At 36.2% G+C, this 16340-nt stretch overlaps 1 protein-coding gene across 1 annotated transcript in view; it reads right to left on the bottom strand.

The window, feature by feature from the left end:
- crhr1 (corticotropin releasing hormone receptor 1) overlaps nucleotides 1–16340 on the bottom strand; it is a 171865-nt gene that overhangs the window by 19023 nt on the left and 136502 nt on the right. The window contains exons 8-12 of the mRNA XM_017462266.3: nucleotides 9193–9346; nucleotides 7461–7521; nucleotides 5476–5548; nucleotides 3696–3781; nucleotides 985–1120 (exon numbers count right to left, since the gene is read on the bottom strand). Of these exons, the coding sequence (XP_017317755.1) occupies nucleotides 985–1120; nucleotides 3696–3781; nucleotides 5476–5548; nucleotides 7461–7521; nucleotides 9193–9346 (510 nt within the window). The remainder of the gene's footprint in view (nucleotides 1–984; nucleotides 1121–3695; nucleotides 3782–5475; nucleotides 5549–7460; nucleotides 7522–9192; nucleotides 9347–16340) is intronic.

Below are 16340 nucleotides of genomic sequence, written 5' to 3'. Positions count from 1 at the left end.
AAGGCAGGACATTCTGTGAATTCCAAATTCATAAATTATTATAACTGTACTTATAATTCTTTGTAAGCTTAAAAAAAAACAACCTCTAATAATGCCTCATAAAGCTCTAATAATGTTCTATAAATTATTCCTTGTTAACTTTATCATGTACTGTATGTAATGTTTATAATCAATATTACAATACAACAATAATGTTAATAGTGTCATAGCTTACTGTATAATGAATAATTTAACATGTTCACTTTCCTTGAAGCACTAAATTATGACATTTAAAATGTTAATAATATTTTTAATTTTAAATAAATATTACAGTTGCTGTATAATTATGCACGATTCATTATTAGTTATAAAAGATGTCCAGTATAACACATTGTGATCTAGGAAATAGTGACACATGCTGTATTATTTATAGAACCTTATCTGAGCTTAATGACACATTATTGGAGTTTATAAAATTCAATGGATCACTACCAAATAAAATTACATAAGCACTGCATATGTGCATGACAAATGGTGTTAGTGTAATTTTTTTGAAAGCAGTAGAGGGTTGGACTGCACAATTTCTTCTAAAAATAAAACATATTTCTAAACATATTTGACACTTCTCTCTTGAAGGCAATGTTTCAATCAATATTTCAATACCTTCAACACAAGCACAGATCTCTTCTAAAACAAAGAGATGTGAGGAATGAATTAACCGCTTCCATATTCAAACTGTGTGCAGCTTTCCAAGCCAGCGTCAATATAACATGACTTTCCAAAATGGCAAAAGCCAAACTGCAAACAATTTATTATTAGGCCTGACTTTCACAAGCGTGACAGTTTTGTAAATGTTTCACTTTTGAAAGTCATCTTTTAAAAGAAATAATTACATTCATTTAATGTTTTATGGAGACAACCGACAAACTGAATTACACTACCAGCAAAAAGGAAAATGTTTTTATGCTGTAATTCTTTCAGGACTTACAAAAGTATATTGCTTACTTGAAAGGACTCGAGGAAAGAATTGAAATAGATGAAGACGATTTGGGAGATCTCGTCCTCTCCAGGGTTAACAAAGAAAAGCATGTAGGTGATGCCGAGGAGAGGCAGCAGGACCAGAGTGGCCTTCACAGCTTTCCTATAACAAGACAAATGAAGAGATGTAATAAATAGCACTCTCAGGTCAGGTCAGAACGTTTAGAGAAACTTGCTCACCACGAACTGAAGTTTTACAGCTTGATATGCTATGATTCCAAATAAAGTGGGCTAATTTGCTTGTGCAATCTGATAAAATGCCTGTGCAGTAAGGTTGGCATTGACTTAAAGTTCTCAGCAGTGCATATCATACTGAGGGGCTGCTGAATAGTCAGGGTGGTGGAAAAAACACAGTGAGGTAGACAGTAAGGAAATGTAGGCAAACAGTAATATTAGTGAATGTCTTTCTGAACAGTGCTGTTAAAAATGCATTCTGAATGTCTTTGTATGCTGTAGCATTACAATTTCCCTTCACTGGAACAAAGAGGCCCAAACCTGTTCCAGCATGACTATGCCCCTGTGCACAAAGCGAGGTCCATGGATTGCCAAATCTGATGTGAAAGAACTCGAGTGGCCTGCACAGAGCCCTGACCTCAACACATTTGGGATAACCTTGAATGATGATTACACCCTAGGCCTCCTCACCTGACCTCACTAATGCTCTTGTGGCTGAATGGGCATTAATCCCAACAGCCACACTCCAAAATGCAGTGGAAAGCCTTCTTAGAAGTGTGGAGATTATTCTAACAACAAAGGTGGACTAAATCTGAAATGGAATGTTCAACAAGCACATATAAGTGTTATGGTCAGGTGTCCACAAACATTTGGCCATATGTTATTTGTTAACTGACATGTTGCCATGTTGCTAATTTAAAAGAAGTAGTCCTCTGTAGACCCAGTAAGCAAATGAGCTTGAGTGTTTTTTTTTGTTCTTGTAACAACACATGCAAACCTTTAGTATGTTGCTTAAAATGTAACTATTCATTGGACCCTTAAGTGCAGCAGCCTGGCATTTTTGAGCGAGGTCTTTCATTTCACTGCAAATGAATGTAAAGGTGTTCAGGTGTGACCCAAAACTGACTAACAAACTGTCAGGTTCAATCTTCAGCTGGCTCAAAATTGAGATGGAAGTGTTTGCAAATGTGACTGCGCTGCAACTGAGACCTGTGCACTTATAAATGTGACGTATTTTCTCTTATTTAATACTGAATGGACTGAAAAGAAACCTTGTTAGATGGATTTACTGAAATCTGCACCACCAGGCTCCCAATTGCATTTACCTATGCAGAAGTAGGGGCAAATAACAGCGTAAATGGAGATCTTTTGTTTATAGAGTTGTATTCAGATGTTGTGTATGGTGACTGGAAATAAAAATACAAAAAAAAAAAAAAAAAAACTCCTTGATTGAAATCCAATTGAGAATTGTAGCAAACATCATCAAAGGGAAGACCTACAATGTAATTATTGCAAATGACAGGGCTTCATTACTGTCATCAAATGATTGGCAAATGAATCAATCAGATTACACTGAATGAATTTTAATCATCAGTTGCAAGCGAGAGATAATAAAGATGAATGCAAAGTTGCATAATGCAAATCTTATGTTAAGATGGATGTCACACTGACAGTTCAACACAATGACACTAAGATAGATTTGGTTTGAACCCCATGAATTATTTTGCCACAGGACACTGAATGTGCCTGGCAAGCCATTAATAATAACAACTACAGGCTGCCATGTGCATCATACAGGACTCACATACAGAATGACTGACAGACTGAAAGAAAACACATTTAATGGATCGCTTTCCATCTACCTTAAAGCAAACTCTTACTGTATATATTAAATCTACAGTATACAGTAAGTACACCTCTGATTACTTCTGGGTGAAAAAATAGGAAATGCATCTTTATATATAATGCAGCTTTATATAAACCTCTCAATTAACCTCTTTAATGATTTCTGATAAACCCACCGAGTATGTTGCAAAAAAGCACTATTATTTTCATATGACCAGTTTTTTTGCAGTCAGTTCCAATGAACTCCACATGCTTATGTTTTTGGTTAGATGGAAGGCATACCTTTCAAATAGTTTGTTGGTATGGAGGTGATGCCAAAATGCCACTATACATGTTCTGCAAATCTCAAATTGTGTTGCTTGGAGATTTTTTTTTTCATACCGTGGGTTAAAATGATATGGAACAAATCGGAACAGAATTCCGGCACCCCCAGTAACTCACAAGAGGTAAAAAATATGGGTTTTCTGCTTGATGGGCAGAAAGAACCAAAATTGCAGTCATGGCATAACAGCTACAGTAAGGTCCAATTGTGTTTGACAGGAGACAAGGAAGAGCAAATCATGTCATATATTTTACTGATGTCATCCAGTTCATTGTCCACAGTGTAATCTGAACCGAGATGCACAGACCCAGATGAAGATGCCTAATAAACTCTTTATAATGTATCCTAAACCTGGTAGACAATTTCTGTTAATATGCACATTATATACTAATCCAATCAAAAGTTGTGTCAGTGCAGGATGCCACTAATTCTGGAGCTGACGGTAACTAATCTGTACTAAAAGTATCTGTAACTAACACTGTAAACAAATAACAAAGCATTTCTGATAGTAAACCCAGACTTTCTTAGTCTTGTTAAGCTACTCTCATTGGCTCACCTGTACTGAATCGTCTCTGATGTGGTGGAGGCTCTTAGCTTTGTCATCAGGATCCTCACTATGTTGAAAAGGAAAATAAAGTTGATCTGTAGAAAAGAGAGAGGAAACATGAGAGAGGTTATTATTGGGAAAAGCTGGACAATATCACTCATATAGGAACCAATATGTTCCTATATAATAATTTAATAAATACAGTGCCCTCCACTAATTTTGGCACCCTTGGTAAATATAAGCAAAAAATTTTATGTATTTTTTAACCTTGCTATCTTTTGTTAAAAAATACTCCCATGGATATAAAAACAATTGCAAACAAAACACAGGTTTGTTTTAAAAAATCTTTGTTAAATATAGGTGTGCAACAATTATTGGCACCCATATGAATTCATATGAGAAAAATATAGTTGAAGTATATTCCCATCGATATTTTTTTTTTTTTTAGTACAACTGGGTGACTAGGAACAGGAAATTGTACAACCATCACTTCCTGTTTCACAAGGGTATAAATATGAGGTCACACAGATTCCAAATTCCCTTATTCATTCATAACATTGGTTAAGACCAAGGAATATATCTGTGATGTGCGGCAAAAGGTTGTTGAGCTTCACAAATTGGGAAATGGCTCTAAGAAAATAGCACAAGCACTGAAAATGCCCATTTCTACCATCAGGGCAATAATTAAGAAATTCTAGTCTACTGGAATTGTTATGAATCAACCTGGAAGAGGAAGTATGTCACATCTATATTTAACAAAGATATATTTTTTTGGACAAACCTGTGTTTTGTTTGCAATTGTTTGATATCCATGAGAGAGTATTTTTGTGAATTTTTTTTTTAACAAAAGATCAAAAGGTTAAACAATAAAGACTAAAATTTTTCAGCCCTCTTTGCTCATATTTACCAAGGGTGCCAATATTAGTGGAAGGCACTGTACATGACATACATCACATTAATCTACTATATTCCCTTTATATGAAAAGATTTTCAGTGCATCAAAACAAAAGTAATTTTAGCCCAGGGTCAGCATTGATACATCACCCCTGGGATAGGGTTAAGGGCTTTGCTCAAGGGCCCAACAGTGGCAACTTGGCAATGCTGGGGCTTGAGCCCCTGACCTTCTGATCAGTAACCCAGAGCCTTTACCACTGAGTCACCACTGCTCCAATAAACTACACCAGTAAACTGCTCCAGTAAACTATTAAAGAGCTATATTAGTCAAATAAAAGTTGTAATATAATGACTTGCTTAATAATCCCATTATCCTAGGTCTGTGGGTTGAGTATGAGTTCATTTTTTAATCCAGTTCCTCTCAAAGTTTCTTTCTCATGTCATCTCATGGAGTTTTTTATTGCCACTCTCGCCTTTGGTTTGTTCATCAGGGACCTAGATCTAACTACGTATCCAGATTTCTGTAAAGCTGCTTTGTGACAGTGTCTAGTGTTAAAAGTGCTATACAAAACCGAAATTAAATACAACAGTGTTGAAAATGCTTTTTTCCTCTTTTTCAAATGACAATGATGTATAAGACTTTAAAAAAGTCTTAACCAGGATTGAGTTCTTTTAGTCCGGGCTCATTTGCTCTTCATCTGTGTTCTGGTTGTTCTCCCTGAATTTCTAACATCTCAATTATTTGAACCTGAATTTTCACAGCTGCTCAAATATTAGGTGCTGAATTTTCTACTTGAATGATGTAATTAATTAGACTTAACTATGTAAATCTCACAAAATTGTAGTGCTAATTTTTACTAATGGCTCATTTGAAACACACAGGACTCTAACTTACCAGAAGAACAAGGATCATGGGGCCCTGATAGATGTAGTCAGTATAAACACCAGCTCGTTTTCCAAACCAGCACCTGCAGTCACATAGAACAGAAGAAAGCCAAGGTAATCCTTCAATAAAATGCAGAAAAGAAATGCATCCTCAAAACCTTTCACTGATGAGCTCTATGCCATTCATTCAGTTCATTTCTTTCAATCTCCAACGGCATTCAGTTAAGCGTGGCTAAAATGCCTGCCCCATTTCTACAGGCACTCGTAGTGGAGATGAAAAAGTATGGAGATTTAGAGCAAAGAAGGGTGTGACGTGGAACAAATCCAAAAAAAGTGATTACTTTAAAGTGAAATAACCTTCAAAACATTAGAAATTGATCTTATGAAACATGACAAAAATGCTTTGAGAATTAAAAGCAGGCCCTTTTGAAGAACAAAGAAGGACAGAAAATGCTGGCCCTTGGCTGAGATATGGTCAGATTTGTTTATCGAATAATCTCTGTTCAGTTGGGCATTTAATCACACCATATGTGCGTGTGTATAAGAGAGAAGAAAAGCAGTTGGAGCAATATGCAGTTTGCGGTTTATGATCTTGGAACAGTTTGCAGATTGACACGTTCAGATGCTAACAGGCTCATCCCATGTGTATGTTTGGCATTTAAGTGTTTGTGTGTGTTTCTGAGTCAGATCTCCAGTGTAGAGCAGATAAAACGACTGCCTGGCAGCGAAGATTCTGGGAGGTCAAAGTTATGAAAAGGCAATGCATTCTGGCTGCCAAAATCAATTACAGAGCAGCTTTAAATACTAACACTTTTTGCTGATGACGCCTGCATGGGAATCTACTTCATGTGCTGTTGATTATAGTTCATTTCAAAAGCTAAACTAAAACTGGCATGGTGTACACTCAGATAATATCTTATCATGATTCAATGCATTATGGATGCCTGTTCATTATGGTGTGTGGTAAAGAATATTTCAGACACACATTTCAAAGTTTTGATGGTTGATGTTAAAATGAGTGAAATAATTTTTTATATTTGGGAAAGAAGAACATTTTTATTAAAAGTCTCCAGAAGTAAAATTTTATTTAGAATTAATAGCTCATGAATGAAGGTACAGTAATCTATTCAATGGGGGTTTTGCATGTGGCACAACTGAATTAAAGAACAACACTTTGCACATTTTTTAAAAATCCATTTATAGTTATGTTTAATGAGTTATAACAGCTCTAAAGAGTAATTCTTTCAGCAGAGTCTCATTGTCTATCTTATTGTTATTAAGACAAAAAATACAGATTGCCATGTTACCAAAAAAGCCCATTTCTGAGTTGAAAAAAGTAAATTTACAACTTTACCTTTGAGAGTTATAAAGAGGCACCTATCGAAAGTGCTAAGCAAATGCATCCATTTAGAAAACTAATAACCACACACATTTAAAGTGAAACATATGCCCTACAAGTCCCTGTGTAAGTTATTACTATAGAAACAATAATGTATTAGAATTAGTGCATTCATTTAAACCTTGCAGAAATACTGTACTGTCAGAGCTGCTGTTATGGAAAATAAACCAACACCTTCTGACCAGTATCAAAATAAAAAAATGAACAGGGCTGTGGTATAAATCTATAGAAAATATAAAGGATTATGTTTGGTGACAAGTGTTTGAGCACTTAACTCAATAGCTGAATTGAACAGCACGTCAGGCCTGGCCAGAAACTTGATGACATGAACAAAACTTGAAAATGACTACAATAATTTGTATCCACAGTGATGTGTTGAAGAAGGTAATTACAGATAAAGCAGTTACAACCTGTTGGATTATTGAACTTTTATTACTGGTTGGAGAAGGATTTGTTTATGTGTGGAAGAGAGAGAGAGAGAGAGAGAGAGAGAGAGAGAGAGAGAGAGAGAGAGAGAGAGAGAGAGACAGACAGACATACAGAGAGAGAGAGAGATGTCAAAAGAGCAGAACAACTCAAGCATAAAGGGCACTTACTTTTCATTGTCGTAATACAGCTTACCAATGGCCCATGCAACGATGATAGGAAAGGGAATACCTGTTGAGAGAAACAAATGCCACCCACTCTTATTATTTTCCACAGCTGAACAATAAACAACACAATTATGATAATGCCCATTTGGTCACCTATTGATAGTTGAATATAGCAGCCACTTGCGCATCATTTTAAAGTACAAATCCATCAGTTCTCATGTATGTGTAGTGTTCTGGGAAACATGAAAAATCTGGTTTAGATCAAATAAGTTTTGACACTTTGACTTTAAGAAATGACAAAAACATAAGACCAGATTGATGTGGAAATGGTTGATTTACTTTTGCCTAGACCATCTTCCTCTAAAGATCATGTTGGGTAAGGAGCCAGTTTTATAAATGCACTGGTAAAAACAGTCAGTCTGCCTAAAGCTGCCTAAAACCTCGCTAGCTAATGTCAGTCTTTGATCAATTTTCGGGATAGCTACATGCTATGGACAAAATAAACATAACCCTAATCAATTTAAATGCAGTTTCCCCCCTTTTCACTTTTGGGAGTAACCAGAATATAAAATGCTAGAACTTTACTTGTGATCAAAATACTGTACTGTAAGAAAAATATATTTCAATCGAAGAAAGCCTGTAGTTTTTAGAACTATATATAGCAAGAAAAGGTAAAAATTTTACTACAGGTATGTGTTTTCCCAGGCCACGGCACATATTCAGTTACATTTAAGGTTCTATTAAAGTGTAAAAATTCTCTGTTTCTGGTGCACTACAGACCTCCTGTGGATGGTTATTAAAAAAAAAAAACATCAGAATCAACATGAACTGAATCTGAACTTGTGATTGAACTAGGTATGGGTAGATTTTTCCATGATCCACTAAACCTCAATAACTAAAAGCTGGACAATCCAAATAAAGTGAAAGGAACTTATCTGCATCATTAGTAAAAAGCAGTGCCAGTCTGACACAAAATGTAACCTCTTAAAATTGTCTCCTTTATGTCGACAAACTAATCGTTAATAGCTAAGCATTAAAAGGTTACTGTTGTTGCAATTCTATCAGGTTATTTGCTCATTCGCGTCATTGGACCTTTCCGAAATTTAGTTGATTACCCCTGCTACTGAGTGTCTATATCTACTAAATAACAGCAGCCATAAATTCTTAACATCCATTCATCTGTCCATCTTCTATACCGCTTATCCTACTGGGTTGCGTGGAACCTGGAGCGTATCCCAGGGCGCATCGGGCACAAGGTGGGGTACACCCTGGACGGAGTGCCAATCCATCACAGGGCATAATCACATACACCTTCAGACACCCATTCATACATTACGGACACTTTGGACATGACAATCAGCCTACCATGTATGGCTCTGGACTGGGGGAGGAAACCGGCGTACCCGGAGGAAACCCTCACAGCATGGGGAGAACATGCAAACTCCACACACACAGAGCCATGGCGCGAATCAAACCCCCAACCCTGGAAGTGTGAGGAGAATGTGCTAACCTCTAAGTCACCGTGCACCCTAACTGTTAACATATTGTGTAGAATTAGTTGATTACCGGGGTGGCTGATGTCAGTCACATGACAAGTTGTTGACCATCTATGGATGATTTTTGTTTTGTTTGTAGAGTGTCTAAAGTGGGCTATCCAAATAAAGTGTAACACAGTGTCATAACAGAACATTACAATGAACATTAATTAACTTTCTGAATGAATAACAATACTCACACCAGCCAATACAGATGAACATCCACTTCCTGAGCTTATCAGTGGAGTAAGTCAGCACGATGGCCGTGTGCAGATAGCAGCCCTCACCAAACATCCAGAAGAAGTTAGTCACATGAAAGTAATTATACGCTGCTGTAACCAGCCTGCACCAGATCTGTCAGCAAGACCAAGAGAAAGGAAGATTATAAAAAAAAAAAAACGCCTTTAAAGAGGACACAAATATGGCCTCTTTTTCATGTGCGTACATATGGCACGAGATGTTTAAAAATCTTTTTACTGATGTTTTTCTGAGTGGATTTAAATTATGACATACTTAACTAGCTCTTAATACATAGTAGTAAAACAGATTCACCTTCACTTTAATGTAGAAAGAGCATGAGAGACAAATATGACAATTATGCTCATTCAAATATTTGTAGTGTCTTTGAATATAGTTAAACAAACAAATAGAAAAATACGTAAAGAATCAGTGTTTCAGATGTATAATGAGTATTTGAAAAATTTAAATGATCTAAGATCTATTTATCTATCTATCTATCCATCCATCCATCCATCCATCCATCCAAAAGCTTCTATACATGAAGTGTGTTTGAGCATATAATGTGTGAATATATACTGTATAGGATTGTAGAGGAAATTCTCTACATAATCATATCAGTATGCACTTACTAATCTCTCTATTCCACAGATGTCAACCATGTGGGCCAAATACAATCCAGTGCAGCACAAACATGCAAAAAACCCCCAAAAACAATACACCATACCAGAGAAATATTACTCTATATAACTCTATATAACACTACAAATAGATAACCAGCTGCAGTTCCTAATCAAAACATGCAGGAGATAATTAACCTGAATTATAAGTCGTTTTATAATTTGGCTTGGTAATTTATTACGAGTGCCATTTTGCTAAATGCTGTCAACTGTCTGCTAAATCATTTGACTAAGAATATCATGCATGTAATGAAAGCAAATAACTGATGTGTGTGATTTGAGCGTATATGCTGTAATGGTGTGTAAAAAGGGAACACATGACAGAAGACAAGTTTCATATTGAATTTTAAAGTACACAGTAACGTATGTGAAATCTATTAGTACTTGGTGCAAGAGTGCAATAATTATTCAGAATTTCAGTAAGGAATCAAACATTTGCAGTGTTGCTGTTCACATAGAGATAAACAGTGAGGTGGTGTGAGTGCCAGGTGGCAAAGATGGATGCAGTTGCTATATCTATCTATCTATCTATCTATCTATCTATCTCTCTCTCTCTCTCTCTCTCTCTCTCTCTCTCTCTCTCTCTCTATATATATATATATATATATATATATATATATATATATATATATATATATATATATATATACATATATATATATATATATATACATATACATATACATATATATATATAATGTGTGTAATTGAGTCTAGGTGTGTGTGATCAGAAATTGGGAGAGCTAGAGTGTGTAGAGTGTGTGTGTGTTGGGAAGTGTAGTCCTTTGTACCACAAACCCTGATGTATAACTATTTTGAGTTAAAAGTTACCCTAAAATATCAAAATGATTCGAGACTTTAATGAGAAAATGTCTTTTAATTATTGAGAAAAATTTTTCTTCCTGATTGGAACATTTTCTTGATGATGTAAAAAAAAAAAGGTCAGCAGCTCCCCACAGCAATATAGCACACATGGCAACTCCACATTGCAAGCTGCATACAGAAACATGTTAACTTTACTACCCTAAAGGGTTCAAGTAGTAGAAACCAACAATAAAAAGCTTCCTTTGTCTCTATTCATATTTGATATTGGTTCACAGAATAATCTGTTTTACAGAACACACTCCTTGAAAAGAAATAAAGAGGCATTTTGGAGGCACTCTGCTGTCGATAAGTCTATTAATGACATCACTTGTACAGTCTTGGAATATTTATGCCATTGCAGCTCTAAATTGCTTGTCTTTTCTGCAGAAATTTGGAGCACCTTAGGGCAAATTGTGGGTTTTACTTCTTTTTCGGAATATACAGGACATACAATAGGCATGGGACACTAACAAATACAGTTATTCAAAATAATTTGCTAAAACATTTGTCAAATGTACTTACATGTACTGTAAAAGTTATTCTGATCTAAATGGTTGTTTTTAAAAAGGAGAATTTTCGTAAACAAAAATCAAAGAAAGTAAGGAATGAAAATGTACTGTAGTTAAGTCTGTTTTTAAGTGTTTGTTCTTCACCTAATACTTTTGACTTTCTTCTCACTACATTTCCAAACATGATGGAACTACATTTCTCTAGAATTATTTATTTAAATGCTGCTTTGAAAAGCTGCGAAATAATCATTAAAAAGTTCATAAACAGTACAGCCTGTAACAGAATGTCACCCACAAATATCATACACATTACCTCTACTACTGTAATAGAGGCGTTTATTCAAACAATCGGAAACAAGTATACTACGGAGAAATTTCATGTTAGAGTGGGATTTGAGCGAACATTGTTTGACGGGTGAACGTGAGCAGTACGTAAGTGAAGCGTTCATTTGGGCCATGAACGATTGAGCAGAATACACCGCTCCACTTCCCTCACATGCTCTGTGATGCATACACTGGTGAATCTTGTATACAAATGCTCTCCCTCTAGAATGTTTCATTTTAGTGGCAACACAACTGGCTTGTTGTCAAAAGTGGAATGATAGTTGGCTCACCCATTGCTTAATGTTACTATGGGAACCAGTAGTTGGAACGCCTACTGGTGACTTCGTAGTACAGCGACTGGCGACTTGCAGTGATAAAATCGCTGTATGTGAGGAATAGCTCTAGATTCTTTCATCAGTTATTTTCATGCTTGCTAAGGCTTGAGAGAATAGAGCTACAACAGTTTTATTCTCTCAAACTTTAGCTAGCATGATAATAATAACTAGCTAGTTTCCAATATTTGTCAGTAACTAAAATCACTTTTACTAGCATACGTAAATTCTTGAGTAAACTTCTCGATTGGAGGGTTTAATGTTTACTGCAGTATTTATTTAAAAGCATAATAGCACTTTTACTCCTCATTAAAGATACTTTGAATAAAACTAAGCAAAGTGATTTCCATCATATTTGATGCTTGACTTGACTTGGCATAAGATGTTCACTTACTCACTGTTTCACAAGACAAAATGAAACGAATTCAAATGGGGAAAAAAAAACTTTCAAACTTGTTCACCTGAATTTTCCCAACTCTTAATCTTTCCTGGACATCTTGCATAACCCAAGTGAGCATTAGATACTACTGAAGTCCATTTCTAATTTCAGTGTTATTAGTGTACAGATCATTACTCTCATTCTGCATCAGCCATTTAGGAATGAATGAAATGGAGCAAAAAGAATGAATAAGCTCTCGTGTGGATTTTTCTGACACCTTGTCTTCTCGCCTCCTCGCTACATTTTGAAACATGGAAGCGAGTGATAAGTCATGCTTCAGTTTTGTGTGTATGTGTTTTTTTTGGTGAGATTCCCATTTCAGTTGTGAGAATGACTATCACTGTTTGAATACTATACATATATATTTTTTTTAAATAACATTCACGCCTAACAGAAAATCTGAGGAGACAAGCCTTTTCTAAACATTGTGGCTAAGTGATTCCTGTGCCACTTGATGTAGTGGCACAACAAAATGGCTCTAAATACAATACTCTATAATTATTGGCACCTTTCATAAAAAATGAGCAAAACTGATTGCATCAAATAAACCTTACACACAATTATTCAAATTTTCCATTCAGCCAATCTGTGTTCTTGATCGAAAAATCATCCTTATCAGAACTAATTTTTAAAATAATATTATTGTCTTGTGTGCCAAAATTATTGACACCCCTATGGAACTGTTACCTTTAACCATGTGCTGTTTTCCTTGGTTATATATCATGAGGTTACACTCTGTTGTCATGCATTACCATGGACAAAAAACCCCCACAGGACTTTCAACACAAAACAGACAGAAAAGTGTAGCCCTGCACAAATCAGGTAATGGATATCAGGTGAGCTGACAATAATGTCAGGTGGATAACAACAATCTAGAACTTGCGAGCTTCCATGATTCAGCCTGTGAGTTATTAATAGGTCAGTAAGTTCTTTTACTCAATGCACATACTTTTTTATTACAGTCTCTTCGAAGAAAACTATTTACACATCTCTCACGTCATGAGTTACATGAATGAACAGTTTCATTCATATGTTTCTTACAAACAGAAGTGAACATGACAGGGCATGTTGTGGTGTGATGTGGCCTGATGTGGCCGGAGTTACCACACTGACGCACTTCCTGGAGTGTTTTTTTTCTCTTATACCACAACATTTTGCTAACAAAAGCGTTTTCTTTTTCTTTTCTTTTCTTTCTTTTTTAAAATTTTTTTTTTTTTACATTTACGACATCGAGCAGTTAGTATGGCAAAGCAAACGCACTTCTGTTGTGTTATGTTAATTCATTTTGCCAGCAATTTAATTGATTTTGGCAACAAAAGCTTTTCTATTTTTTACATTTATGATGTCAAACAGTTTGTATGGCAGGGCAAACACACTTCTGTTGTTATGTTAATTCATTTTACCAACAGTTTAATTGATTTTGGCAACAAATGATATATATATATATATATATATTTTACACTTATTAATAAACAACAGTAGTTAAAAACATTTTCATGATACATTTAATGCAAATGTCTGGAAAACAAGTTAGTTCCTGTTATCCTTTACATTACTGTAGCTATAACAAATTTTTTTTCCCGCTCTTTTTTTTCTTAAAGTTAATAAGACAAAAGAAAATACACAGCTTGTTACGGGATGTTAACAAGAAAATGGGATGCATAAAAATCTGTCATGAAGACTTATTGACTGTTAGTCTTTGTCACTGTAGACTCCTTCCATAAATATTTCCTTAGAGAAAACATCTCAATATGAACAGTTTTACATGTTTCTTCGTGAAATAACACCATGTTTTTAAATCCATGTATTATCACTTCTAAATCATTACTACAAATGTATAATAAAGATCCCATTTTAAGGCATTTTAAGCTCTGACTCAGTATCACCACTCAGAGCTTGACATGAACACTTTTAGACTGTAATTACATTTACTCCGAGATAACATGATTGCACCATTATCCCTTGCCTTTCAAGAAAAGTGCAGTGCAGAAATTCAGGGGGGGGGGGGGGGGGGGGGGGGGGGGTGTTTGATTCGATCGTTTCTATTTTAAAGCGCACTTTCTCCCACATACAAGATGCCTACAAGTTCTTGATCATTCTATGAGGAGTTATCAGTAACGCTGACCCTTTGGAAAGCATGGCGAATGCTGTTTAGCCCCTGGATGTACATTTAAACTACAGTGAATTAGATGAGACTAGACGGTACATGCTGTATCACAGAGTGTGTACGGCACAGCAATGTGTACTGTACATCTAACATGTGTCGAGCAGTTTGAAAACACGGAGCCGTATGGCAGGGCAAACATACTTCTGCTGATGTGTGTTCGAGAGGTTCCTCTGGGTCTGCTATTGACAAGGCGTTATGTTAATTAATTTTCTCAGTTTTGAGGAGTTCATTAAAGTAGCACACAGAAGTGTGTGTGTGTGTGTGTGTGTGTGGGGTGGGGGTGGGTGGGGGGGGGGGGGGCTCATCTGACAGCTACTCGGTGCTCAAGCTGTTTATTCAGGCACATGAAATCTCTCTCTCTCTCTCTCTCTCTCTCTCTCTCTCTAACATGCACACACACCAATGTATGCTTGTAAGGCAGCCGGCATTACAGGTCTGCTCAGAGTCTCAGACGGACCACAGAAACGGCATGCATTGTGCCAAAATTGGGCCTCCAATTCAATAAATATATACACAATGTGTATATATGTATGTGTTTGTGTTAGAGTGAGGAAGGTGGAGACAGAGGGCATGAGGCTACTCAGTCTGTGCTACGTGTGGGAGAGGAACTGAGAGAAAATGAAGGTTTGTATTAGAAGGGGGCGAGAGGATGTGAAGATTTACAGTACACATATGGGAATCTTTGCTATCTTTGTGTGTACTGTAAATGTCGATTCATTTTGGCATGGTATTTTAATTTGCCTTTGCCATCTCAATTCTCTGATTATGTATATATTAAAGAACTCAGAACAGAGGGCATAGGCTCTGAACTTACTTGCTCATACTGTAATACGTGTGTCATATTTCTACATAGCAGGATCCAGTTTTCATTGTTATACTGTATGTGAGGCTTATATTTATACCATGGTCTGTCTGAATACTCGATTCTGATTGGCTGGAAGGTGTGCGTTCAAACTGTGTAATGCACAGGTAGTTCCAGTCAGTTTAATCACCGTTCTGAATTAATCTGCTGCATATAAACAAGTGTAAACATAGTAACATACAGTTATAGCTGCATACAGAAGTTAAACTCAAAGCTTCGTTATGAGTAGAGATGCGGCACAGAAGCAGGTAATTCACACACTCACAATCTCTCTCTCTCTCTCTCTCTCTCTCTCTCTCTCTCTCTCTCTCTCTCTCTCTCGCACTGCTTTATCTATGTGTATGATTTAGAGTAGGCAGAATTCTAGATCTAACGACCCATATACCCACTGAACTTGAACTTGAACTATATAAAACATATAGTGAAAATTAACTACTTCTTATCCTTTCAGTCCTATTTTCCATTGTAAACATCAATCACACCTTTAACTTATCAGTTATGGCAAGTGATCATAGTATGAGCGGGATAATCCACGGCTAAGTGTGCATTAGGTTCTTTGCCCCATGTCATGCATTAAAATAGTGTAATGCTCACCTAGGCGTGGATTAGCCCTTACATGTATTTTACATTTTTTTTGGCTGAGAACCTTTGCACCATCAGAATGAAGGATTTCCCCTTTCCAGTGCTGAGACAATTCAACAGTAATGGATGCAACATTAATGACATCTCTCTCTTTGCACTGCTTGTTGATGTTACCGGAGCAATGAAGCGAGGAAACGGAAGGAACAACACCCGTCTAAATTTGAAAACCCAACAGGATGAATGTCATTTTTGACAACAGCTTTTAAATCATCCACCATTTCGGATATCTACCTTGTCCAGCCTCAGAAGTACTTCGCTTGTGAATTATCCAAAACAGCATGTTTCTCTGGGA

This window comes from Ictalurus punctatus, chromosome 2 (assembly GCF_001660625.3).
Source record: "Ictalurus punctatus breed USDA103 chromosome 2, Coco_2.0, whole genome shotgun sequence".
Lineage (NCBI taxonomy): Eukaryota > Metazoa > Chordata > Actinopteri > Siluriformes > Ictaluridae > Ictalurus > Ictalurus punctatus.
The sequence above is the reverse complement of the archived record's forward strand: the minus strand, read 5'-3'. Positions and strand labels throughout refer to the sequence as shown.